Source organism: Solanum dulcamara, chromosome 1, assembly GCF_947179165.1.
Source record: "Solanum dulcamara chromosome 1, daSolDulc1.2, whole genome shotgun sequence".
Taxonomy (NCBI): Eukaryota; Viridiplantae; Streptophyta; class Magnoliopsida; order Solanales; family Solanaceae; genus Solanum; species Solanum dulcamara.
The window spans coordinates 87,353,299-87,380,458 of record NC_077237.1 but is presented as its reverse complement, the minus strand read 5'-3'; the positions used below and the strand labels follow the sequence as shown (position 1 = coordinate 87,380,458).

Below are 27,160 nucleotides of genomic sequence, written 5' to 3'. Positions count from 1 at the left end.
CTAGTGTGTGAGACTGATACTACATTACCAGTAGGGAGGTGAACTTCTTTTCTCTGAGGACTAGGCATAGGTTGGACTGCATCAAGCACATCAAGACTAGCTGTCATATGATCTGTAGCTCAAGTATCTATTATCCAGTCTAAAGGCACATATTTGGATACTAAGGCAGATAAGGTACTACCTGCTGAGGCTGCTTTAGATACATGTTCCCCTGCATTCTCACTTCCTTTTGCCAGCATCTGAATGATTTATTGATATTGATCTTGTGTGAAAAAAGTGGCAGTTGATGAAGTTGAAGGACTCAGAGAGGGTAGACCATTGTTAGTCGATTGAGATACTTCAACTTGATTAGCATAGGAGCTCGGGCCTCCACCTTTCTTCTTTGATCTCCACCCCACAAGATAACCTTTAACCTTGAAGCATTGCTCTTTAGTGTGTCCCCTGTATCCACACACTTCACATACAACTTTCTGAGTTCTCTAAACCTGTGGCTTGTATTGAGAGTCATAGTGACCTCTGACTGACATTGTTCCTTGATTTAGGCTGTGAATCTCTTTGTGAAGGTGAAATACGTGTACTCCATTGATTTTATCAAATCTCTCTTTTAACTCACACCATACTTTGTGAGCATCTTCACTGTATACTACACTACTGAGTAGGTCTGACCTTACAGAGTTCATAATCCAGGACAACACTACTGCGTTGCATTTTTCCCAAATATCAAAGTATTCAGAGGGAAATTTCGACTTAGGATATCTACCATCCACAAACCCTAACTTACTCTTACCTAGCAGTCCAATACGCATGGACATACTCCATATTGTATAGTTTTCTGAACCGGTGAGCTGTACAGAGATCAGTGAGCTTCCTGGAGTATCACTAGGTTGAAGATAAAGCGGATGGTTATGATCTATCACTGGCATGTTGAATCGAGTTGCCTCGTTTGTGTTTTGGTTGCTGGTTTCTGTAGATCCAGCTTCAAATCCGGTTGTAGTCACCATTTCCTTTGTTTGTTGTTGTTTCCTCTTAGCCGCTGACTTGCGATTCTAGTGCTCCTTGGCTTTGAATCTCAGCAGGAGGTTGCCGCACTTCATAGATCGTCGTGCAAGCTCTGATACCATGCTAAAACTCCATTAATGGAGGTTATCAGAACTCCATTAATGGAGGAAGAGTGGGCGAAGCAGAAACGGAGAAGATGAAGAGAAAATCAGAGTATAGAGAGAGTATAGAGAGAAGTAGAAAGAGAAAGAAATATCTCATCTATTTGACATCCTTACAGATACATGTATTTATTTGCATATGTAATGTATTGTGTATATTTGTACACATACACACTCTAACAGTATTTGTAACCAACTCTGATAACTAATTAGTTAATTTCTAACAATCAACTAACTAATCTTGTTAGCCTAACTACCATTAGCTTGACTAACCATACCTTTTAGTCAACAAATATCTATACAACTCTTTCTTTAATTTCACTTTATATCAACAAATGTGACAAACAATTAGAAGTTTCTATTACTTTTTTTCCCCAATCATTTTAAGATTAAAAAGACAAGTGTGTAAAACGTGTTAGATATGAAACAAATTTGTCAAACTTAATGGTAGGTGAATTCAAGTATTACTGTATTTAAATATTTAAAAAGGTACATATGCCTGCCCCAGTGATATTAATAACTAAATAAAATAAACGTTTAATATCCTGTCATCTAATCCAGAGAAAAGGTCCAATAATTTCAATTTTATTTATCTTACGTTCTTTTTTTCCCACTTGTTCAGAAAAAATGGCTCTTTTCTAATTTGACAATTATTTAATATCAATATCTATTGTATGACATGTCTAAAATTACAGTCTATTGTGCGGGGTTTCAACTCCCCTTAAGTACATATCAAGAAGTTTCCATTTTTAATTTAAATTTATTGAAAATTCATAAAGTTCAAATTTTAGATCCGCTTTGCTCAATTAAAGACGTGTCCAGTTAAAATGCATTTTGCTTTGAGTTGTAAATAACCCTTTTAATCGATAATAAAATGTTTATTTAACAATATGTGTATATATTATTTTTGGGGGGTAACTTATAAAAATTCCACTAATTTATGAGTTAATTACTTAAATACACATTAGTTTGCAATATTATGAATTTTATCATATTTTGGTGCATTTAGATACATCCAGATACATGTATCTCGGAATACATAGGGTCAAAATTAGGTGTAATTTGTTCTAGATATACTGTATGCAAGTGGATTCGCATGTATCTGGAATACATATAGACAAATCTCGCTTGCCTCCCTCCCATCTCGCTTTCCACTCACCTATGTATCTGGTATCTCAGATACATGCGAATCACACCAGATACATATAGATTCATGTATCTAGTGTAATTTGCATGTATCTGAAATACATAGATAAATCTTGCTCGCCTCACTCTTATTCTCACACGCATCTCTCCTTATTTCAGTGTATTTGATAATTAAAAACATGTATTTATGTGTATTTGAATTAAAATTTGGTATGAAATTATTAACCAGTGATATAAAATATAATTGTTTTAAACTATAAGAAGAACTAATAAATAATTGAAATATTTATGTAATTAGATAGTTTATCCTTTTTTTAAATCAATTTTGGACTTTAGTTATTTATTCAAACCAAACCTAACAACAAAACAAGTGGGCATAGGCCCAATCTGCCCATCCAAGAAGAAAAAAAAGAAGTAAAATCACGCCGACAGTAAATAAAATCTTAAACAAAAAAATAATAATCATGTCAGTAGCTGGTGCCTAATATTTAATATGAAAACTAGTAGTCACTGATGCAATAATTTCAGACAGTGTGTGGTCCTTTGAACCCCAATTTTAATCCTTCACAACGTAAATTAGCTATCGAATTTCTTTGAATTTTAAACATTATTGAAATAATTAGCTTTTATTAAAAAAAAGATATTTTCATGTTATTCTTAACTATTTTTATTTTTTTTTATAAATTTTAGTATAATATACATATTTTTATAAATTATATTTTTGATTACTATTTATGTAGTTATTCAAAAATCATCTCAAAAAGATTTCATTTTTTAACTAAATACAATGTTAGTTAGTTTAATTTAATTATAGTTTGCATTTTTGAAAATTTTAGTTTTTTCTAAAAAAATAAATAAACCAATCTCTCACATCGAAAATTATATGAAAATTTGAAGTTTTTGGAGCCTATATAAATGCTCATATTCTTATTAAGAAGGGAGAAGAAGTGAGAGGTTTTTAGCCATCCCAAAGTTAGAAATTTTCTTAACTTGGCTAGGATTTTGGACTACTGTCACTAGTTTAAAAGTTGTGAAATTTTTTAGCTTTCAATCTATATTTTTCTTCAAGGAAAATAGGAGATTGAAGACGAAAGTTAGGCTAAGAACGTTGTTCTTATAACATCGAACCCACGAAGGTTCGAGTCTAAGTTTTTAATCTTTTCTTTTTTGTAGATTGGAGTTCCATCAAGCTCTTAGGTGGTGGTGAAGTTGTCTTCCGCTCATCGTCTTCAGTCTCGCTGTCCGAAAAGAGATAAAATCTTTTTCTCAACTTTATTTTATTTAATTATTTCATGTTTTATATTTAGTTGATTTATAGTCTTATTTTTTTTAGTTAGCATGTATTAAGAATAATTAGATTAATGATAGAAATTTCTTATAGTTAGTATGTGTTAGGATTAACTAGCTATCATGTGTTAGAATTATTTCATGAAAGATCTTAGTTTTGTTCATTATTTTTTCAAATAGTTTTCTTTGACAATATAGATTTTCATGTTTTTAATTTCTTCTTTTAACATGATTTAGATAACAAAAATATGCTTAAAGTTATTAGTTAATTAGAACTTTCATGACCTAATTAATTTAATTCTTTCTTTAAAATTTGAGCTAGTATAGCGTATTTATTAAATCCGTATTCTTTAGTTACTTGAATATATTTCTTCTTTCCTTTCTTTTGTCTACATATTTGCATGTTGTTAGTCACTCCAGGATGACCATCAATTTGATAACTTAAAATATCATGATATATTCCTTGGTTTAGCTTAAAATGAATAAATGCTTATGTAATTTTATTTTGGTGCATGTGATATCAATTCGAGTCCATCTTTGGACTGCATACTTGCATATCATTGAGTTTTGAGTTTCCTATCATCTTGCTTAAATGACTTGAAAGTTGATACATGGAAAGAAAGGCAATATTCATGATTTGAATATTGATATTGGGCTATTTACACCGAATAAAGGTGGAACAGTGTCATATACACTGATATGCAATAAGAACATAGTATGATATGCAAGAAAACAATGTTGTATACACTGATATATAGTATGTATACAGTCTGATATACAGTGGTATATAGCAGATATAGGGAACAAACAGGTGGTATACAGTGTGTATACATTTTGATATATAGAAATAATGTTGTATACAGTGTATATAAAGTCTGATATACAGTGTATATAACTGCAATATATAGTGGAATTGCTTAAGACCCAAAACGCAGATATCCCAACGGTTTAGTCTAGGTATACAGAAACTAAGTGTCGGACCATATTTTCATGTGTTATTTATTTTTCATTTATATTAATTCGGATTGTAATAATTTATTTACTTATTTTATTTATGCTTGCTTAGATATTAATTTTAATTTATTTTAACTTTAATTAGATTCCTCTAAAGATATACCAATTCATGTTAATTTACGCTTTAAATGATTTTCTACTTTTATTTAGTCACTTGGTAAACTTTTACTTTTTTATATATACATGTATATTATTTTCAATGTTTAAGTTTGATCATTTTTTCTAATTTAAGTCTTCGTTTCCTTCTAATTAATATTTTCAAAAGTTAGTCAAATCATCGGATAACCGCGCGTTAGCGGCCACTTTGAATGCTTAACACCTTCTCAAAGTGGAAATAAGAATCCCGTACTTTTTTCTCTGAATTTTTAAGACTTAGATCTGTTAGAGTCTTTTAAATTAAGTTTTCTTAATTTCTTTAAAAAATTAAGTGGCGACTCTTCTTTTTTTTTAAAATTGATTTTTTCTCTATAAAATTGAAATTAATTTTAAATCGTCTTTTCCCGACATAATACTTATATGTGAAAGCTTTGATATTTTTATTGGAATGACAAATCAATAATATTATAAAAATAATATAATATTCATAATTAGTACATCAAATTATTAGATTTAATTATATAATAGTATTATCACGTGTTTCCATGAGTAACCCTTTTTTGGGTTTTATAATTTATAATATATGAATTAATGAGGCTATATAAGAGCACTTGATGTTACCATTTGCTTCATCACCTTCACCCCCGTAACCATAGAAAGGTTATATATATCTCTCTTTCTCTCTAAGATATTTCTTATGATTATGCTGTTTGGATGAGTTTGTGCGTATTTTGACTATTTTTATAAAGTATTTGCTATGTTCCACCGGTTTCCAATGGAGAAATTAGCTCGTCGATAACGTTTTCAGTTAAAACCTCTACCTACGAGCAAAATTTTGATTGGACGCCCAAAATTAATGATTTTCTGATAGTTAACGGGTAAATACTAGAAACAAAGGTTTTTTCTATTATAAATCAGTGAGAAATTTGTGTTATAGATCATGATTTTCTCACTCATAATTTCCCACAGAACCAGTTCACTGTGAAAAATGCATGATGGAAAACATATTCTCACTGAAATAATGAAAAACTTTTAAATTTTTCCATATGAGAACATTACTATATATTCTTTTCCCACCGATTCAATCAAAATATCTCTGAAAATAGTCTATCGAACATTATTCTTCATATACTTTTACAGATTCCTCTCTTTATTATAACTTGTGTATTTTGCTTCATGCATGCAGAAGATCTCTTCAAATAGGGGCAAAATGTTGAGCCAAAATAGTCATTTTGTTTTCACAATGTTGACAATATTTTTGGTTTTGCCCCATAGTATTTTCTCCAATAATGTGAATGCTCAAATTCCATTGAGAAGACATTTACTAAGCCATGAATCAGAACATTCTGCAGTAATATTTGATGCTGGAAGTACTGGAAGTAGAGTTCATGTTTTTCGTTTTGATGAAAAATTGGGACTTCTTCCTATTGGCAACAATATTGAGTTTTTCATGGCGGTATGTATGTATGTATGTATTATTATTATTATTATTTTACTATATTACATTTTATCGTGGCGTAAAATTCTCGTTTGTTAGTTTTGAACGAGTTAGAATATAAATTTTTCGATTTAAGTTATATATATCGTATGTGTAAATAATTTTTATACTATCAGTAAAATTTATATAACTTGTTGTAGTTGTTTATTTCTTATTTATCATGAAGTTAGTTCCACTTAATACGAAGAGTACGTTAGCAATGGTTAGGTAAGATCATGTAACATTGCTAAAGTATTTTATATTGTCCGCGCATATAAGTTAAATCGAGAAATAGTGGTAATTAACTAATGGACTTGAATTTAGTGGCACAGTCAACTATTGGGTTTAAAATATGAAAAGTACACACACAAAGGAGATAAAAGAAATTCAATATCTACTATTATATATCTATATGAAAAATAATTTAACCTGTATAATTAATATAATTTTTAATCTAAGCAGGTTGGAATGAAACCCCTAGACCATAATATTGAGAGCTAGAGATCTAACTACCGGCTCAACCAAAGCCTAATAATTTTGATCAGAATTCATTGAATATGCACAATTATATTATATATTTAAAATCTAGTAAATTATCTTTTTCTAAAATTTTAAACCCCCTCCCTCTCTTAAATCTTATGTAATAATTAATTTAATTAATTTTATCTTAATTTTACAGACAGAACCAGGTTTAAGTTCATATGCAAAAGATCCAATGGCTGCAGCCAATTCACTAGAGCCACTATTAGATGGAGCTGAAAGAGTTGTTCCTCAAGAATTACAGTCTGAAACACCCTTGGAACTTGGGGTCAGTATACATCTTTTACACTATTAAGTCATTCAAAATTTAACAAATTTTTACGCGCAAGAAAGTCATACATTAAATAGTTATCATAAAAAGGGATAATTAGAAAAAATTCTACAAAAATAACTATCTACATATAACTGTTCATAACAAGTGAAACTAATTAAATAACCAGGAGAAAGATCAAGCAACTCGTGACAATAAGTGAAATTATATTGATAGTATAATTTTTTTTTTACACTCTCAATGCATATATAAGTTAAACTATATTAACATAAAATACAATTGTATTATCATATAATAGAAGTATATAACATAGAATAATGAAATTTGCTTAATATTTTAGTATTGTTGTTTTATCATTTAGAATTGTTTATGATAAATGATACTTTTGATTACTCTTTTAATATATTTTTTTCTTGTGTAAATTATTTAAATTATACAGGCAACAGCAGGTTTGAGGATGTTAAAAGGGGATGCAGCTCAAAAAATTCTACAAGCGGTATATATATATATTATTGACTTGAAGAAAAAATTAATCCTCCTTCTACAACTTTATTAACTAAAAACTTTTTTTTTTCATTTTTCAATTTTGAAAGGTGAGAGATTTAGTGAAAAACCAAAGCACTTTCTATAGCAAAGATCAATGGGTTACTATTCTTGATGGTACTCAAGAAGGCTCTTATATGTGGGTAAGTTACCACAAATTAAATAATTACTTTTTTTTGTGAAGAATTAATCTAGATAGTCGACTATCTAAATGCTTAAATTAAAAATATTTGACGAATTATTATATAATTTATATATATTATGTGTAATTAATGTATAATCTATGTATATCTATCACGAAAAGTAAATAATGAATCAGAAAGGTTATTTGTATAAAGATTTTTTACTTCTTAATGTGAGTCCTTTTGTATACCCAAAGGCCTCATAATATTATATAATAATAACATGTAACTCTCATTTCAATTTTTTTCTTTAATAAATAAATTGTTCTTTAAAAGTAAACACAAAATAATCTTAGTGTGGGGTAAGAGAGAGATCTCAATTGATTGGCAAATCTTTTTATTTCAATCAGCTATAGCAAGTAAGTCCTTGTTTTTTTCTAACTTATTGTTTTTGGTGTTTATTAATAGGTTGCAATGAATTATTTATTGGAAAATTTGGGCAATAATTATAAAAGTACAACAGCAACAATTGATCTTGGTGGTGGTTCAGTCCAAATGGCATATGCTATATCAAAGGAACAATTTGAAAAGGCTCCTAAAAATGAGGATGGAGAACCTTATGTTCATCAAAAACATTTTATGTCAAAAGATTATAACCTTTATGTACATAGGTTTGTTTTCTCCTCTTATATTTTTTCCACCCGATATCCGCTACTCGCTTTGAAGGAGTGGAGCCACAATAATAATTACAAGTTTGACATAAAAGCCAAGTAACTTTGAATCAAACTTTGTATATGCGTACAATACTTGCTTTATAGAGACGGAGTCATAGCGATGATTATTTTGAATCAAACTTTTTATTGACGTTAAAAAATTCACTTAGCATGTAAAAATAATCGTCTATAACATCCATTGGAAAGGAAAGTGCTACTTTGGTGTGAGTGAGACACAGCAATTTCAATTGATTGTATTTAATTTACCAAATGTTAGGAGTAAGACTTGCATGAATGGTGTCAATTAAGATTTTTGTGCATTTTTAAAAATAATTATAAGATATTGATTATGTGTTTTTAATTAATGTATATATGCAGTTATTTGAACTATGGGCAACTAGCTGGTAGAGCTGAGATTTTCAAGGCTTCAAGAAATGAAAGTAACCCTTGTGCTTTGGAAGGATATGATGGTATATAACCATTTTTAGTTTGATCAACTTGATTTTCTTTTTTAAAATTTTATTCCTAATATTTTTTTTATAATTTCCTCGATCTATAAACTCTCCCTAAATCGTTACTCTTTTCTCTATTCTATTTATGTCATTGGTCGTAAAAATACTTTATATTTATATATTTTTAAAATAGTTTTAATTAAAGACATTCTAGTCAATTTAACAGGAATATAAATGCTCATCAGTACTTTTTTTACCAAATAAATTAATTGTTTAATATCTATTTCATTACTTCTGTCTAAATACGTAGCTGCTTATTTCAAAAATCATTTTTACCATATGAAGGTGTTTTTTTCATTATTCAGCACTAGCTGCTTATCAACTATTTTTAATCAGATAATCCAAAAAAAAAAACGTTTAACATTTCCAAGATTATTATTTTCTAGGGTATTACTCATATGGAGGAGTAGACTACAAAGTACAAGCACCAAAAACAGGTAGTAGTTGGAAGAGATGCAGGTGGTTAACTAGACAGGCACTTAATATCAAAGCAAAATGCTACAACAAGAATTGCACATTCAATGGGGTGTGGAATGGTGGTGGTGGAGATGGACAAAAGACTATTCATGCTTCATCATTTTTTTATGATATTGGTGCTCAGGTAATATTAATTTCTATCGTAAATGGTATCTAAATTCTGGAAAAAAAGAACGTGTTCCTCCATTAGTTTAAAGGATATATACTTTCCAAAAGTTAGACGGTAAGAATATCAATGTCTTAGAAATTAGTTTGGCAGTCTTTTCCCAATAACTTATTAAAAATGTTGAAAAGAAAAAGAAGAAAATTATTGGTAATAATTAATCAAATTTGTTGATAAGGAAGTTGGTGGAGGGTGCTTTTTGTCTAGATTTGAGTGGGGTCGCAATAGTAGTTAGGGTGAGCTTTCATATACGATTGGACGGTCAATTCTAAACAAATCAGTAGAGGTTATCGTCTAACTTTCCTCTAGCTTATCATTGACAATCTGTTCATGATTTCAAACTCAATAATGACAAGTAAAATTGAGGTTTGCGCTGTCTTGGGAGCTTAATTGCAACACTTTATGACAATCATTCTTTCTCTTGTCAATTTGGATGTTCATTTCGGAAGAGATTGAACTTCAAGAAAAAAAAATAAACACTCTTGTCCATACACAAATTTATATCTCCTTCAACAAAATTGTTTGCGTCTAATTAATTAATTAGATAAAATCACATAGTAGTAATTAACAACTTAAATATGTTCACTATTACTTTGGAATATATCATTAATTATTTTTTGTCTACAATTTATTTAATTATAAGCTAAGTTTTGATATTCAATTTTGCATTGTAGGTTGGCATTGTTGATACAAAATTTCCATCTGCTCTAGCAAAGCCAATTCAATACTTAAATGCAGCTAAAGTTGCTTGCCACACAAATGTAGCAGATATAAAATCTGTATTCCCAAAAACCCAAGATAGAAATATCCCATACTTATGCATTGACTTGATATATGAGTACACTTTGCTTGTGGATGGATTTGGTAAGCATATATTTTCCACCTCTTTGACAAACTTAAAAAAAATTAAATTTATAATTCTTTTGAATTGAATTTAACTTATATATACTGATCAAGCAATAGTATTTTTGATCACTCGGTTATTGATAAATTTTGATTTTAGTTCATATGATATCTGACTAAGTATATTAAGTCTTCAATTAGCTAAATTGCGCCCTTTCGATCCTTTCTATACATATACTTAACCCCCCACCCCATCCCCCTCTTTTTTGGACAGGACTAAGTCCACACAAAGAAATAACAGTGATACATGATGTGCAATACAAAAATTACCTAGTTGGAGCAGCATGGCCATTGGGATGTGCTATTGATTTAGTTTCTTCAACTTCAAACAAGATTATAGTTGCATCATCTTAATGTTGTTATGTCAATCAATTGTAACAATAATGTCATGCCCTTTGCTTTGTTGTTTTTTCTTAATCTTGTCTTCAATTAATGGGCATTACATCTTAATTGTGCATAATTTGTCTCTCATGAAATAAAACATCAGATAGTTGAGCTGTCACAATTTAAATCACAATATCACGAATTCAAAGTTTTGGCAATCTCATATTGTTCAATTGAACCTTATTTGTTCCACTCCTGATTATTTCTGAAAATGAAATCAAAAATATATTTCCGTACATAACTATATAATATTTTTGAAATAACAAAGGAAAAACACTTTTGTAATTTTTTTTATTATCTAGCTAGACTAGACTGACTAAGATAGACATTTCACCTTCTAGAAGTGCATCTTGGGTAAGATAAAAAACATTTAAAATAAATTTTCTCAAAAAATACTTTCCATTAAAATGAAAAAAAGATTTTAAAAAATATCTCATTGTCAGAACTTGATTTCTAAATGAAACTAGAATGAAATTCCACAGATGTGCATAAAACGCATTCTATGAATATGATTTATAAGCAAATTTGAAATTTTCAAATATATATAGATTAACATAGAATGTTATGCCACGTAACTTAATATATAATATAGCCACGTAACTTAATAAGGTATTTTATTATAAAATATATATATAGATTTTTGAACCTTTTAAATATAAGATTAGAGGTTGGCTTAGTGGTTGATGATGTTCAAAATTCATCTTGATGTTCCAAGTTTAAATTTTAAGCACTATATTTTTAGTTTTCGAACTTTTTAGTGAAAAATTCTTGAATCCGTCACTGGGTGTGAAGTCAAACTTTTAATTATTTTTTTTTACAGATGACTGAATAATAGATAAAAATTCATAAACCTCAAATAAAATGTGTGAATTTTAGGCCAAATGGTTGAATTTAAGACAAAATTGATTGAATTCCGCCATATATGATTGAAGTTCAGACAAAAATCTTCAATCACATATGCTTGAAAGTAGGTAAATATAAATGAACTTCAACCATATGAAACTTTAAAAAAAAATTAAAATTGTTTCGAAGTAGGTAGATTTGCAAAATTTTACCATTACGAATATGACTTACAACTTGTTTGTAAGCTAGTTACATGCACTATTGTATTGTTTGTTTAAATACAAATATTGTTCAAATTTTATCGTATCGTATCGTTAAATCCATCATTAGATAACAATGAAAAGTCTCATTTTGTGTAACGATCGATTTGGTGTGGTGTGATCGCTTCATTATCTTATTTTTTTTCTCATTAGTCTTTATTAATTAATTAATAATTTTATTTTACCCATGATCTTACCTTTTTATAATAGTTCTACCTTGTACCTTACTTTTCTGGTAGGTTTATCCTCAAATCATTGATGTGTGATATTATGTAACGATAAAAATCGATACAATCTATCCTGACATTATATTTATTAAAATAATAAATTACGATACAATATTATATATTATGAAACAGTACTTAATAATCATCTAAAAAAAATGTTAAATGGTAGTCTCAAAACCGAGTATCTAACTTCGATTGTAATAAGTTCAATGAAAGTTCAAATAGTAAGTCCGTCAACAAAACAAAAGCCCAATAAGTAAGCCCATATATATGTCTTGGCCCATTTAGAAAAATAGCTGCTGCTTCCCATCAGTTGCCGTCTTCAACACTGAAAAGCTCGAAATTGAAGCTTTTTGGCTATGGAGGCGAATGCATCAGCTACTGGACGACCCGACCCATTTCATCTATTTGATGAAAAATCCCAAACTGGGCCTGGGTTCGGGTTCGGATTCGGGTCTGGGTTTCTTGATGGCCCAGAAACGCCTCTTCCACCTCCTCCTCCTTCTGTTGAAGTACTTCCCTCGCAGGTACTCTCTTTTCTATTGGATTACATAATTTTATTAATTAGTTAATTATGAATTGTACAATGAAACTTCTTTTGTACAATGATAATATATTCGCTGTAATTCCACACGTGCAGGTTCAAAAGAGTGCAAAATGTACACAGACCTTATCAAGAGTTAATTTAACTAATATTGGAAGCTAAATTGGATTAAATGAAGTAATAGTGTATAAGTTGCAATTTTTCTCATGTTAATATGAAATGAGTTTAAATGAAGAAGTGGAGATTCATATAGCCGACCCCGACTTGTTTGGGACTGAGACTTTGTTGTTATTTGTTGTTGGAGTAGGTTTCATCAAATGTGGAGTTCAATGTGGAGCCTGTAGATTTGGATGGCCTTACTTTGCTTAAGGTAAGATTTTCCTTGATGAAATCATTTTTCAATGTTTGGTTACTTTCAATTGTGGAAGTGTTTCTCTTAAAAAAAAACATTTTTTTGATAAGTTAAGTCATTTTTTCTTTTCGAAGATTGAGAGTTTTACTTCAATCAGCTTGTTTCGATCAACTTTTTAGACATATTTGCGAAGCTGCTAAAAGATTTCATCATAATAATGCTGTACTTATATCCTGTACCATGTCTTTTACAAGTACCAATTGTTACCTTCTTTTATAATCAAACAAACACTTTATGATTTCCTAAGGTAAAACATTTTCCACGAAAAACCATTTTTAACGGAAGAAAGGAATGATTTAGCTTCAGTTATCTTTCGTTGCCTTAACTAGTGTTTAATTCTTTCTTAGGGAAGGGTCAGTACAAAGGAAGTATTTGGGTTGTCTAATTCAGATTTAATCCCCGGAAAATATGAAGGTACGTAACAATTTAGTTCTCCATTTTGTCTCCTTCATGCTCATAACAACTACTGATACCTCAAATGTGAACTTTATTAAGTTGAATGTCGTTTATATAGGAATGTTTTAAATTTATCAGATCTGGAATTAGATGTAATGACATCAATATTTACTGCCAATTAAAGTAGTGTTTTGCTAGGGGAATTTCATGGCAGGGCATAAGTCTTGAGTAAAGAGTCGTAAGCCCATTCTATTTACAGATATGGTAGCTTTTAGTGATCACTAATTAGGACGTGAAGTGCACCTAGATGACTGATATTCTCATTTGTATTATTCTCATTTTGCAGGGGGGCTGAAATTGTGGGAAGGTTCATTAGATTTAGTGAAGACTCTAAGCTCAGAGATGCAAAGCGGCCAATTATCATTGTCTGGAAAAAGAGTTTTAGAGGTGGGCTCCTAATGTGGAGGTGAAATCTTTGATCTTGTATGCTATGCCTAGGGACTGCTAATCCTAACTTATTAAATCCACTCTTAGCTATGGTTTTTCATTTACCTCCTCATTGCAGTTTTAGTCAAAATGATGTCCGATTGATTATTATAGGCAGTAAAAGGGTCTATTGTTCATTAAGCAGACTAAAGTTCTCCTAAGTATGTTTGTTTTTTTCTCCTGTTTTGTTCAAATTCCTTCTCCACGCCCCCCCTCCTCCAACCCCCCCCCCCCCCCCTCCTCTTGTTCCCCTTTAGACCATAGGTGAGTTGTGGAGCAGACGGGGGAGGAAGTTCTAAAGAGCTTATGCATGGTTGCGATTGCCAGTGGAAATGTTGATTTCCTATAAAGTGTCAATATAACATATTTCATTCCCCTCATTCAAATAAGAGTTCGTAATGGTTACTTTCATTATCATTTTTATCTTTCAGTTGCGATTATCTCAAGAGATCAACACCCTAATGCTTTTAGATTTGCCAACTAATCTTGACTCAATACTTTACTCTTGTAATTACCTTCCGTTATTTATCTTGTTGACTCTCTTTCATTTGTTTTCAGCTAGGTTGTGGTCATGGTCTTCCTGGGATTTTTGCATGCCTTAAGGTACATTAATACCTTAATTGATTTTTGATTAATTGCCTCATCCTCATCCTTTTGATTAAGAATTTTTCTTTCGTTGTACTAGGGTGCGCGTGCTGTACACTTTCAGGACTTCAATGCTGAGGTGCTGCAATGCCTTACAATTCCAAATGTCAATGCCAATATTAAACAGAACTTGCCGGACACAGATGACAATAGTAGCACCGAAGTTCGCTTCTTTGCAAGTGATTGGAATGAAGCTCATCTGATTCTTCCTCATGTACCTGCTGATGATGATTGCACAAAAAACGGCCAAACAGTTGACCAGGCTGCTGGTTATGATATAATTCTCATGGCAGAGACAGTTTACTCAGTTTCTACTCTACCTAGTTTGTACAAACTTATTAAAAAGGTTTGTTTTCGTTGATATTCTGATTTTGGTTTAACCGGTGCAGTTCCTCACGTCTGAGAGCTTCTCTTTTCTTCCTTTTTCTTTTTGTGCAGTGCTTACGTAGTCCTCATGGAATTGTATATCTAGCTGCAAAGAAGCATTATTTTGGTGTAGGTGGTGGATCAAGGCGATTTATTTCGATTGTGGTGAAAGACGGTGCGCTACTCTGTTTACTTTTACTCTTATTCTTAGAAAGCGAAATTGATTTACTTCCTGCTGCATTTTCCATTGTGAACTGGATAGTTGTCCTTTAAAGATGTTGAATTATGAACTGGTTATCAGTCTCTATTTTTGTTTTCGAGGATCATTATGCTCTTCTTTTTTTAGCCAAGGGTCTATCGGAAACAACCTCGCTACCCCCAAAGGTAGGGTAAGGTCTGCGTATGTCCTCTCCTCTCGAGACCCCATTTGCGGGATTACACTGGTTATGTTATTGTTTGAGGATCATCATGCATTTATGCTTTATTGGTCATGCCATGAGGTGGAGGTGGAGGAGAGGCTTGTTTCTACTCCCTCCCTGCCCCCAAGTGCCTCGACTAACAATGCTTCTCATGTCTTATCTCACTCTGGTGACTGCTTTTTAGGGTTAATGAATTAGACATATTTTATCATATGTATATGTGAGCATGTGAAGTATATGATCCATCAAACGCCTAGTTTCCTAATAGAAAGAGCTCAACACTCTGCTGCATCCTATGCTTACTAGAGTCACATGAGCAACTAGCGCTCTTGGATTATCATGAGGACTACAGTTGCTACACGCAGCTAATGTCCAGTCCGGGTTGTGAGATCAATACAATAGCTTCATATCGCTGCTAGCTTGCTCGTCTGCATTGCTTCTCATGAACTGTCCTAACTGATCATTGTTCCTTTTTCAGTCGTCGTTGCTTTTAACCCTTTTCATTATTTCCAGTGGATGTTTTGAGAATTTCTATGAGAATACTCATTAGTTTCTTGTTTTCTTCATCAGGTGTTCTAGCAGCTTCTCTCGTTTCCGAGGTTACAGATGGCTCCTCGAATGTTCGAGAAGTCTGGAAGCTTCACTTCAGGTGAAGTGTAGTTCTAATTTCTGGTAGTTTCATCTCTGTAAAATGGGGAATCAAGATATGAAAAAAGAACTGAGAATTGTTACTTTTAGAATAGATGAACAAATTGTGCTGTTTCAACCATAAACTAAATTTTAAGCATTGCTTGCAGTTTTCTTCTTTTTCTAGTGGGTTCTTCACTACTGTATTTCTTTTTGTTACTGATTGTGTGAGTCGAAGTCTATCAGAAACAACCTTATCTACCTTCACAACATAGGGGTAAAGTATGTGTCACACTACCTTCCGCATACCTCACTTGTGGGATTATGAGTGTAAGAGTCATATTATGCAAAGTCAATAATAGACAAGTATTGTTGGACGGAGAGAGTAAATAGAGTCCGAAAACTTGAAAAAAAATAGAGTTGAATTTAAGATTTGACATAACCTTTTGCTATATTATTTTGAAAATTATGAAAATAAGTGTGGAATTTAGGAGAAGACTTTGAGTTTATGACAAAACTTCAAAATTAATTTAAAAGGCCTGTGCAATTGAACCCATCTTTTTTTTTTCTATAAATAAATTGACACTAGTCAATCTCATTAAACAAAAACCATATTATTATTTTTAAGTGGTTGAGAAAAATGTTGTACAAAGTTACACTCACCTTGTTCATTTTCTTTATATTTTTGACTGGATTGCTCTTCCTCTAACATTTAAAGGAATTAGGCTATGCCAAGTGTCACTCAAACACTTTTAAAATTAAAAAAGAGCTTCAAGTCACCAATCACTTAAAATAAGTCAATTCAAACACCCACTAAATGTAGAAAAAAAAAATGATATTTTGGAACAAATTAAAAAATAAAATAAAAATTAAGATACCTAAATTGAGACAAAATGAGTACCTTCTATGTATACAATTAGGTCAATTGTATAACCCGAAAGTATATATTATACAAATTGTATTGACCCTAGAACCCGAGATCCGATACCCTCGATACCAGAACGAAACTCTCTTTTCTATTGGATTACATAATTTTGTTAATTTGTTAGTTATGAATTGTACAATGAAATTTCTTTTGAATAATGATAATATATTCAGTGTAATTTCACACGTGCAGGTTCTAAAGAGGGTAAGATATACACAAATCTATTCAGTGTAACATATATATATATATATTTTCTATCACTTTTGTTTTATTTAGTATGATCACGATATGAAATGAATTTAAATGAAGAAGTGAAGATTCATAAAGTTGATCCCGACTTGTTTGGGATTGAGACATTATTGTTATTTGTTGTTCGAGTAGGTTTCATCAAATGTGGAGTTCAATGTGGAGCCTGTAGATTTGGATGGCCTTACTTTGCTTAAGGTAAGATTTCGCATTCAATGGTAAGATTTCACTTATGGAATTACACCGAGGTTTCCCCCCAATTTTAACGTCTCCAACTTCTATTGTTCTAATATGGCATACAATTGTTAACACAAGCAGCAATACAAAACATCTCGTTGTGTCTCAAACCCAAATAGTTTGTATCAGTTATATGAATTCTCACTATCGTGACCTCATCTAGGCACCGATGTGACGTGTACCTAAGCAAGCATGTCCTTACATTCGCTGACGAATTGCCGCAAGGAGTTCACACACAACTAATTAAATCAAAGTCTTCACCGTTAAGGAAGTGAGTTAGACAAAAATAAAAGCAACTTGGACAAAAAAAGAAGATTAATTATCTCCCGTTCAGAATTTTAAAATAAAAATTATTTTTTAGTATGAAATGTTTTAACAACCTCTATAGGTTCATATATAATATCACTATATTTTTCTCACCATGGGGTCTGAAAATTTGAGAAAAACAAAAAACGGAGTCAATTTAAGATTTGACATGACCTTTTGCTGTATAATTTTGAACCTTATGAAATAAGTGTGGAATTTAGGAGAAGACTTGACTTTATGACAAAACTTCAAAATTAATTTAAAAGGCCTGTGCAATTGAACCCATTTTTATTTTCTATAAATAAATTGACACTAATCAATCTCATTAAACAAAAACTATATTATTATGTTTAAGTGCTTGAGAAAAATGTTGTAGAAAGCTACAATCACCTTCTTCATTTTCTTTATAGTTTTTATTGGATTGCTCTTCCCTGTAGCACCCACAAGAATGACTACAAATCATATAACTAAGAGAATGTTTCTGATGTATGATATATATTTTTTTGTTTTAATTCTCAGTGAGATCAAGAAATTCGATAAAAACTGATGATCCGAGGGATAATAGCCATTCAGATAATGATTCAGGTCATAATGGACATAACGATAATGGTCGCAATGGTTGGTCATAAAATGATAAACATCACTATTATTAATGTTGTTATATATATTGTTGTTGTTAATTATAAACTAGTCCATTTCACCTTTAATATGGTCTCATTCTAAAAATGTTTAGCTACTTTAATTAGTTTTTGTGTATATGAGTGAGTATCTATGGATTGTAATAGTATTCTCATATTTCAATCTACAGCTCTATTGATAATCAATCATAAAGGGGCAAACTCACTCAGAGTGTTTGAGAGTAACCCAAACAGAACCATTCGATGCAAACACCCACTAAATTTAGAAAGAGACACTATTTTGGGACAAATCAAAATAAAAAAATTAAGACACTTAAATTAAGATAAAACGAGTACCTTTTATGTATACTATTAGGTGAATTGTATAACCTGAAAGTATACAACAATATATCCGATGAAATCCCATTAAGTGGGGTCTGGAGAGGGTAGGGAGTACGAAGACCTTATCACTACAAAGAGGTAGAGATGTTGTTTCCGAAAGACCATCGGCTCAAGTGCCTCAAACCGAAGTAAAAAGAAGAAGAAGAAACAATGAAGACAACATAACGATTAATAAGAAAGGCAAATGTAAAATCTACATTAGAAATTTATAAAATTTGGTCATCGGTTTGAATAGTCATCTCTTTGAAAGAGAATGTTATGGGGCTTCCCTGTCGAGAAGAAAAAGTTTTTCTCTTAGAGAGGCGAATTCCAAACGATTAGGTTAGGGCAAAGTGGAGTTCCTCTTTAGCTCTCAATTACTACCTAAGAGCTCTCCGACCTTGGTTTACGTCTGATTCAATTCTCCTTTGAAATTTTTGAAAATTGAATCTTTATTTTCGGGCGGGTTTTCTCTAGAAGGTAATCATTCCTATCAGAAAGAGTATATCCCTCATGTCGAGAGCTACTTCCTCGAATAGCTCTGCTCCCCCCCCCCCCCCCGAAAAAAAAGAGAGACTGAATTTCTTTCACCTTCGTTGGAGCCCGTAAAGGAGTTGTGGATACTGCAGTACGAACATGTTGGCTTTGGGCTCTTGATTCTTGTCTTTCAAAAAAATTCCACGACATACCCGAACGCAAAGGCTGTTGTTTCAAGTCCAATAAAGTCTTGAGAATAATATAGGGTTGGATAGACGTTGATATCCATGCCTACTTCACCGCAGCTACCATGATCATAGTTGTCCCCACTAGAATCAAAATCTTTAGTTGGACCCACAACCTATTCGAAGCTGCACCCGGTATGCGAATGATGCATAATTATTTTTGTTTTCATTGTATTTGAGGAGTCAAGGATTTGCTGGGAATTCCACTCCAAGTATGAGGGAATAGGGATGAGTGTAACTTGAAATCTCAGTTCAAGTTACCAAACAAAGGCTAAGAGAAAAAAGAACAGAGGTATGACTGGTATTGTACTGCCACATAAACAATGGATCAGCTGGGCTTCCCCGTCGACCACGACGACTGACTGTGGGCCCCTGCATTTCCATGAGCGTGATAGTGATTGTCTAACGAGATACTATGTAGACTAAGATCGTCAGGTGAGTCACATATTGCGCATTTACTACTTTAAAATTTTTGAAATTGGATTTAGATTTTGTTGATTAATCGTCAAAGATGGCTTAGAACCAATAGTTCAGGATCTGAAAGAGAGGATTCACTTTTCGAAATTCCAAGTGACATGACCTTTATACGGCTTAGCTTCGCTATCGGGCATATTGCTCTTTATCGAGAAATTGAAGAAGCTATAAAGGGGTTTTCTTGTTTTTGCAAACATGAATTGAATATTTTTTAACAATTATTCTTAAAAATTGTCAGCTTTTGGTCTTAATTCTGAATACAGATATAGGGTCATGTCGTCGGTAATATGGAGCTGCGCCAGATCTTATCAAATCACCTTTCCCCAATACTTCTTCGGCCTATCTCTACCCCTTCGATTTCCCCCTACAACCAGCCTATCACACCTCCTCACTGGGGCGTCAACGTACTTCCTTTGCACATGTCCAAATCATCTCAGCCTCACTTTCCTCATCTTATCCGCCATAGGGGCCATTCCAACCTTCTCTAGAATATATATTATACAAATTGTGCTAACCTTATAACCAGACATACAGTCCTTATCCAAAAATCGAGCAAACCTTATTGACCTGAAATTCGAACAAACCGTATTAACTTGAAATTCAAATCTCGAACAAACTGTTTTGGCACAAACCCAAACAAATCGTACTGATCTGAAATTCAAACGACCCGTACTGAATCGATACCCAAACGAATCATACTAACCCGAAATCTAAACGAATAAATTGCACTAACCCCAAACTCGAATGAATCATACTGATCCGATATCCGAACAAACCATACTAACCCGAAACCCAAATGAACCATATTGACCCGATACTAAAATGAACTATAGTAACTTGAAACCCGATCAAACTGTTCTGACCCGGAACCACAGTAACTCAAAACCTGATCAAATTGTTCTGACCCGGAACCGAACGAACTGTTCTGACCCGAAACCTGCACCTGAACCCGAACCCTAACCCTAACCCAAACCCGGAACCCAGGTAGTGTAGACTCAAAAGGGACTGCAAAACTTTGAAGTCAAGTTCGGACGGCTAAAGCCTTTCGCCTTCAAAAGTTCATTGGTCGTCCCTCGCTGGCGTGTTTAATAAAATGGATGTGCTTTCGGCGGCGGCGGCGTCCAGTGGCGGCGGTGGAGGTCCGGCGCCGTTCTTGTCGAAAACATATGAGATGGTGGATGATTCTCAAACTGATGACATCGTATCATGGACTCCGACTGGTCACAGTTTTGTCGTGTGGAATCCTCAAGAATTCGCTCGAATTCTTCTTCCTACCTATTTCAAACACAACAATTTCTCCAGTTTCATTCGGCAGCTCAACACTTACGTATGTATTCACTTTGACTTCTCTCCAAATGGGTTCTGCTGAAAAATTGAATTGATTTTCTATGTTTCGAAATGGGTTAGCTTAAGAATTTGAATCTTTGAATTGATTTTTTCTCTTTCGAAACGGGTTCAGCTTAAGAATTTGAATCTTTGAATTGATTTTCTTTCTGTTTCAATGGGGTCAGTTGAATCTTTGAATTGAAGGATTTAGTGGAAGAATTGGATCATTGAATTGATTTTCTATTATTCGAAATGGGTTTACCTTAAAAATTGTATATTTGAATTGATTTTCTGTCTATCGAAATGGTTTCAGCTTAAGAATTGAATCTTTGAATTGATTTTCTATATTTCGAAACGGGTTCAGCTTAAGAAGTGGATCTTTGAATTGATTTTCGTTCTGTTTCAATGGATTCAGCTGAATCCTTGAATGAGGGATTTAGCGGAAGAATTGGATCATTGAATTGATTTTCTGTGTTTGAAATGGGTTCAGCTTAAAAATTGTATCTTTGAATTGATTTTCTGTCTATCGAGATGGGTTTACTTGAAATTGAATCATTGAGTTTGTCATCATTCCGTTGAAATGATTTAGCTGAAAATTTTTGAATAGTTTTTTTTGTGATGTGATGTTTGAGCTACAATATGTGCTTTAAGTTCAGGGCAGATTTGTTGTATTTGGACATTTATATGCTTATAGTGGTTTATTGAATTGCGGATGAATAATAGGTGAATTGTAGCATCTATCATGGAATTCTTACTTCAATTTTCTATGTGATAAGTCGATGTTTGTTGATTGATTTCCCTTGAACTTATTTGAGTACTTGAAAGAAACAGGTGCAGATGAAGTAGAATGGATTTTGAGGTCTCATATAGGTCAACTAGTTTGGGATTGAGACATAGTTGTTGTTTCGGATGTTCTTGCCTGTGGGTAGTTAATCAAAGTGGGACAATTTCGAGGGTGCAAGGTTTTTTTGTGAATCTATTAGATAGATATCTAATTATCAGGATCCTTTTTGTTTTCATTAGAGTGTGTGAGATGGGCTGTTTAACATGAGAGTACTGTTATGATGAATTTTTGTTTGAAGACAACAAAATGGAGTGTAAGTTCTGACTTTTTTTTCTTCTTCTTTTGTTTTTGGTGGGTTAGTTATGATAGGGTGGAGGTGGGAGTATTCAGATAGATAAGGATTGCATCTGGACCTGGTGGTATGTATATGTGATGGAGCACTTTGCTTTGATTAGATTTGGTCATCTTAAAGCACTTAGATTGACGTAATGATAATAAATCGTGCTCTTTTGGGTAAACAGGGATGGTGATGGTTATTTATCTTTTCTCGTTGGGATTTTCCTGGGTGTATGGACTTCCTTTGTGTGCTTTACACTTGGTATGTATGGGATGCTTTCCTGTTGGTTGCCTCCAGTCCTGCTTGCTACTAACGAATTTGCTCATGCATGAAAAAGAAGAAGAAGGTATTAGAAGGATTCTTTAACCTTCGATATAAGGTTAAGTGGTTAACATAACTAGATCTCTCTATGGTGTATATGGTTTTGAGAAACTTAGCCATTTCTAAAATTGTTTCCCTAGCAGAATGTACTTGTGGCACCACGTTTAGTGTTTCTTTGTGTTTAACCTTATCAATGACATGTCAATAAACAGAAATATATGTCAAAAGGCCAGTGCACTTGTCACTGCTGTCTTTCATTTAACATGAGTATATTAAGGTAATTGAAGTCCAGATAAAGTAAAGCACGAGTACCATAACTTCTCATATGATGCACGCTTGTAGTTGGGTGGATCTGATGGCCTTTGTCAATTTCTTTGGGTGTGAATGCTGGTTTTAGATTAGTTTATTCCCTAACAGACCTACAAGAGACTGGGATGATTCTTTTGCACGATTTTCATTATCTATTTTACATTGTCCAGGGCATAATATAACCATGTAGTACGAGTGTCTATTGGGTAGCAAAAGATATCAAGTATAGCTGATTCTGATCTGTTTTATGTCTGAGAAGATGCATTGGGAGCCGTGAGACTGTTAATTAGAAAGATTAAAGAATGGATTAGACTTTAGAGGGCTAAAGCATCATGGACATGGCAAAGAAAATGCTTTTGATATGATCCAACAGTTGTTTGCTGTAGCATGTAAATAATAACACAGTCAGAAAGTTAGGAAGAAGCCATCTAGAAATCCTTAGCGAAGTTCTTAGAAAAGGCATCCTTAAAGTAGGGCTGCATAAGATCTATATTTTCCTTTTTAGATGTCCTTCCATCGATTCAACGTTTTTCTCGACATGTCAGCTAAAAGCTGTGCTTCTTCCACAAAAGCATTATTCTCTTGGAAACCAGCCTTTGGTCATGGAAAAGCTGTGTCCTGGTCGCCCCTATAGTTTGTAGTTTGTACGAGAAGATGTTGGCACCATTCTCTGCACATGACAAGGATGAAATCTCTGCATGTCACATCATACCAGTCACTGACGGACGATTTAATACGTGACTTCATACCAGGCATTAACAGATGATTTATACACCTTCCCCCCCAAACCAAACACATCTTCCTGAGTGGCATGATAAATATTGAAATACGTACAACTGATCAAAGAAATATCGAAATATACAAAACAATTTTAGTCAAACATTTGAAGCAGACATTCACTTCTGTTTTTAGAGTATAGTTAGAATTTTCATGATATCTGATGGAACTCCATTAATTCGCTTAAGTTAATGTGCAATACTTGTCAGATTTATATAATGCTAAGTAAGTCCTGTGTCTAAGTGTAGCCGTTGCTGCATATGTTTGTTTTTTATTCCTTGCGATCTGTAAATTTTAAGCCTCACTTCCCTAATGGCTAAGGGTATTTTTATTGAAGTTTCCAGTTGTCATATTTATTCTGAGTTGACTGGCCAAACTCAGCATGGTTTGTACCCCTTACTAATGGTGTTTATATTGCAATAAATGAAACGCAAATATAAATTGTTGTTTAAGAGGTTAAGGTAAATTATTTGCCCAGTAGGAAAGGTTGTTTTATCTTCTGCTTTCTGCTGCTTGCTGAACTAGATTGGTGATCCGAGTTCGTTAAATAGAGATACACTATTAATTGTTGAAAACAACATTATCTATACCTCAATCCCGAATTAGTTGGGGTTGGCTATATGAATCCTCACTACCCATTTTCACTACTATTTGGACCGTTTGGCATAATTAATCTAGGATTATTGGCATCATAAATTTATCTGATTGACAGGGCTTCCGGAAGATTGATCCAGAAAGATGGGAATTTGCCAATGAGGAATTTTTGAAGGACCAGAAGCATCTACTTAAGAACATTCATCGTAGAAAACCCATTCACAGTCATAGTCACCCTCCAGGTTCCACAGTTGATCCAGAAAGAGCTGCATTTGAGGAAGAGATTGATAAACTTACACGTGAGAAGTCTGGGCTCGAGGCTAATGTCTCAAGGTTCAGACAGCAACAATCTGCTGCAAAACTCCAGCTAGAAGAATTAACTGGGCGGCTTGGCAGTATAGAGCAAAGGCAGGAGAGTTTACTGACATTTGTTGAGAAGGCAGTTCAAAATCCTGACTTTGTTGAGCGTCTTGCTCAGAAACTCGAGTCCATGGATATTTCTGCATTTAGTAAGAAGAGGCGATTGCCTCAAATCGACAGCCCTCAACCAGTTCAAGAAAGTATGTCGGTGGACAACCATAGCAGTTCTAGAGTTGAGTTTGGGAACCTTTGCCATCAAGATTTCTCAAATAAGCTCAGGCTTGAATTGTCACCTGCTGTTTCAGATATCAATGTGCTCTCATGCAGCACCCAAAGTTCCAATGAAGATGGCGGAAGCCCACATAGGAGAATGTCTGAAGGATGGTCCAGAGAAGTGCAACTTCGAACCGGGGGAGTAATTTACACCCCTGAAGCAATAGAACTATCAGATACAGGGACGTCTTTTACGTTGAAGATGGATTCATCTTTGCCTCGTGCTTCGAGCAATGTCGAAAGCTCAAGACCGCATTCCTTGCCACAAAGCCTGACATCTAACGAGGAAGTTGAAGGTCACATTTCCTGCCAGCTGAATCTTTCTTTGGCTTCATGTCTTTCACAAGTCGATAAAAATCAATATTCATTGAGGATGTCCCAAATAGGTCAAGAGATAGGTAAACATTCTAAATCACATTCTGATGCCAATGAAAAAATCCCTCCTACTAATGACAAACCTTTGCCACCTTCACATGATGCAACTGCCAACAAGCAAGGGCCTACAACTACTCCGGTTCGTGTGAACGATGTCTTTTGGGAACAGTTCCTCACAGAAAGACCAGGCTGCTCGGATAACGAAGAGGCTAGCTCTAGTTACAAAGGGAACTCCTACGACGAGCAATACGAGAGAAAATCAAATCAAGGAGTAGCTAGTAACACAAGAAAAGTGGAACACCTTACCCTTTGAGTATATGAAGTTGTCATTGAAGACACTTGAAACATTTATTTAGGTTTTTGGAATGTTGAGTCCTATACTGTGTAATGGTTTGTAACTATCAATCCCTGTTAAAGCCTATCTTTTTCTGTTTTGTTGTTTTGGGATCATTATATAACTTTCTTTGTATACAATTAAAATTATGATAAATATCCTTCTGAGCAAATAAGATCTGTATTTGATGATGAAATGTTGTTTGATTTTCTTGAGTGTCACTTTTCAGCTCTGTAATTAATAAATAGTCATTGTCATGAAGTTTCAAATTCCGCAGGTCCAAGAGTTTCAATTGTGAAATTTGAAACTCTAAGACAATGATTATTTTTCAATTAAAGTAAATTCTTATCCATTGTTTCTTCCATTCTCATTAGGTGTGCTAAAGGTTTTAAAGGTTCAAGCTAACTCAACAACCATATGGCCTACTAGAATTATGATGTACTTGCCTTTCATTCAACCAAATAAATTCTAGATTTTTAATATTTTTTTTTACGATTAAAGTCATTTTCTTAATACAATATGAACTCATTGATATATAGGTCAATAAGTACTTAGGAAAATAGAATTTTAATTCATTAAAGAGGATGCTCACATCATACTGAATTTTCATTGCAACTTATAGACAATAATAATAGAGCCTTAGTCATTTAACCACTAAACCTAAAATGGTTATTCAATTTGCTTGAGATTTAAGTTTTCGGAAAAGAGCCTAAAATGCCCTCGAACTATTGAAAATGGTACAAAAATACTCCTCATTCATTTATTAGGCTTAAAATGTCCTTGACATCCATCTTTAGGTCCAAAAATGACTTTTTCTTTAATGAAAAAGGGCATTTTAGGCCCAATAGATGGATGAGGGGTATTTTTGTACCATTTTCAATAGTTCGAGGGCATTTTAGGCTCTTTTCTGTAATTAAAATTTTGTTAAATAAATTTTGATTTATAATTAATTTTAAATAATTAAATTGTAATCAATAGATGGCCGCCACGTGTTTAAAAAAATTATTTAAATTATTTAATTAAAATTCTGTTAAATAAATCTTGATTTATAATTAATTTTAATAATTAAATTGTAACCAATAGATGGCCGCCACATGTTGAAAAAAAATATTCAAATTATTTAATTAAAATTTTGTTAAAAGGGCCTAAAATGCCCTTAAATTATTGAAAATGATACAAAAACATCTTTCATCCATCTAGTGGACCTAAAATGCCATTTTCCATTAAAGAAAAAGTTATTTTTGAACCTAAAGATGGATGTCAAGGGCATTTTAGGCCCAATAGATGGCTGAGGGGCATTTTTGTATCATTTTCAATAATTTGAGGGCGTTTTAGGTCATTTTCTGTTATGTTTTTGGACCAATTCTCATCAAAGAAAAGGATATATTGGACCACAAATATGATTTCCAAAAATAACTAAAAATAAGGA

At 32.9% G+C, this 27,160-nt stretch overlaps 3 protein-coding genes across 4 annotated transcripts; all 3 read left to right on the top strand.

The window, feature by feature from the left end:
* Positions 1 to 5,330: 5,330 nt before the first annotated feature.
* LOC129883098 (apyrase) lies at positions 5,331 to 10,870 on the top strand. The gene is made up of 10 exons (XM_055957679.1): positions 5,331 to 5,363; positions 5,890 to 6,159; positions 6,860 to 6,988; positions 7,431 to 7,487; positions 7,585 to 7,677; positions 8,125 to 8,327; positions 8,748 to 8,839; positions 9,268 to 9,482; positions 10,196 to 10,385; positions 10,639 to 10,870. The coding sequence occupies exons 2-10, from the start codon at positions 5,914 to 5,916 to the stop codon at positions 10,776 to 10,778; spliced, it is 1,365 nt and encodes a 454-aa protein (XP_055813654.1). The 5' UTR covers positions 5,331 to 5,363; positions 5,890 to 5,913; the 3' UTR covers positions 10,779 to 10,870.
* Positions 10,871 to 12,426: 1,556 nt separating this feature from the next.
* Positions 12,427 to 18,473, top strand: LOC129883086 (uncharacterized). Of its 2 annotated transcripts, none has more exons than XM_055957657.1 (10): positions 12,427 to 12,665; positions 12,990 to 13,052; positions 13,442 to 13,508; positions 13,837 to 13,937; positions 14,535 to 14,579; positions 14,662 to 14,967; positions 15,060 to 15,162; positions 15,977 to 16,055; positions 17,340 to 17,422; positions 18,267 to 18,473. In XM_055957657.1, exons 1-9 carry the CDS (start codon positions 12,498 to 12,500, stop codon positions 17,374 to 17,376), a joined length of 969 nt encoding a protein of 322 aa, XP_055813632.1. In that variant the 5' UTR covers positions 12,427 to 12,497; the 3' UTR covers positions 17,377 to 17,422; positions 18,267 to 18,473. The 2 variants fall into 2 exon arrangements, with proteins under 2 accessions (XP_055813632.1, XP_055813641.1); XM_055957666.1 differs by having other exon boundaries at positions 17,340 to 17,402; positions 18,267 to 18,472.
* Positions 18,474 to 20,917: 2,444 nt separating this feature from the next.
* LOC129883078 (heat stress transcription factor A-5) lies at positions 20,918 to 25,818 on the top strand. Its single transcript, XM_055957646.1, has 2 exons — positions 20,918 to 21,268; positions 24,508 to 25,818. Exons 1-2 carry the CDS (start codon positions 21,035 to 21,037, stop codon positions 25,708 to 25,710), a joined length of 1,437 nt encoding a protein of 478 aa, XP_055813621.1. The 5' UTR covers positions 20,918 to 21,034; the 3' UTR covers positions 25,711 to 25,818.
* Positions 25,819 to 27,160: the final 1,342 nt, after the last annotated feature.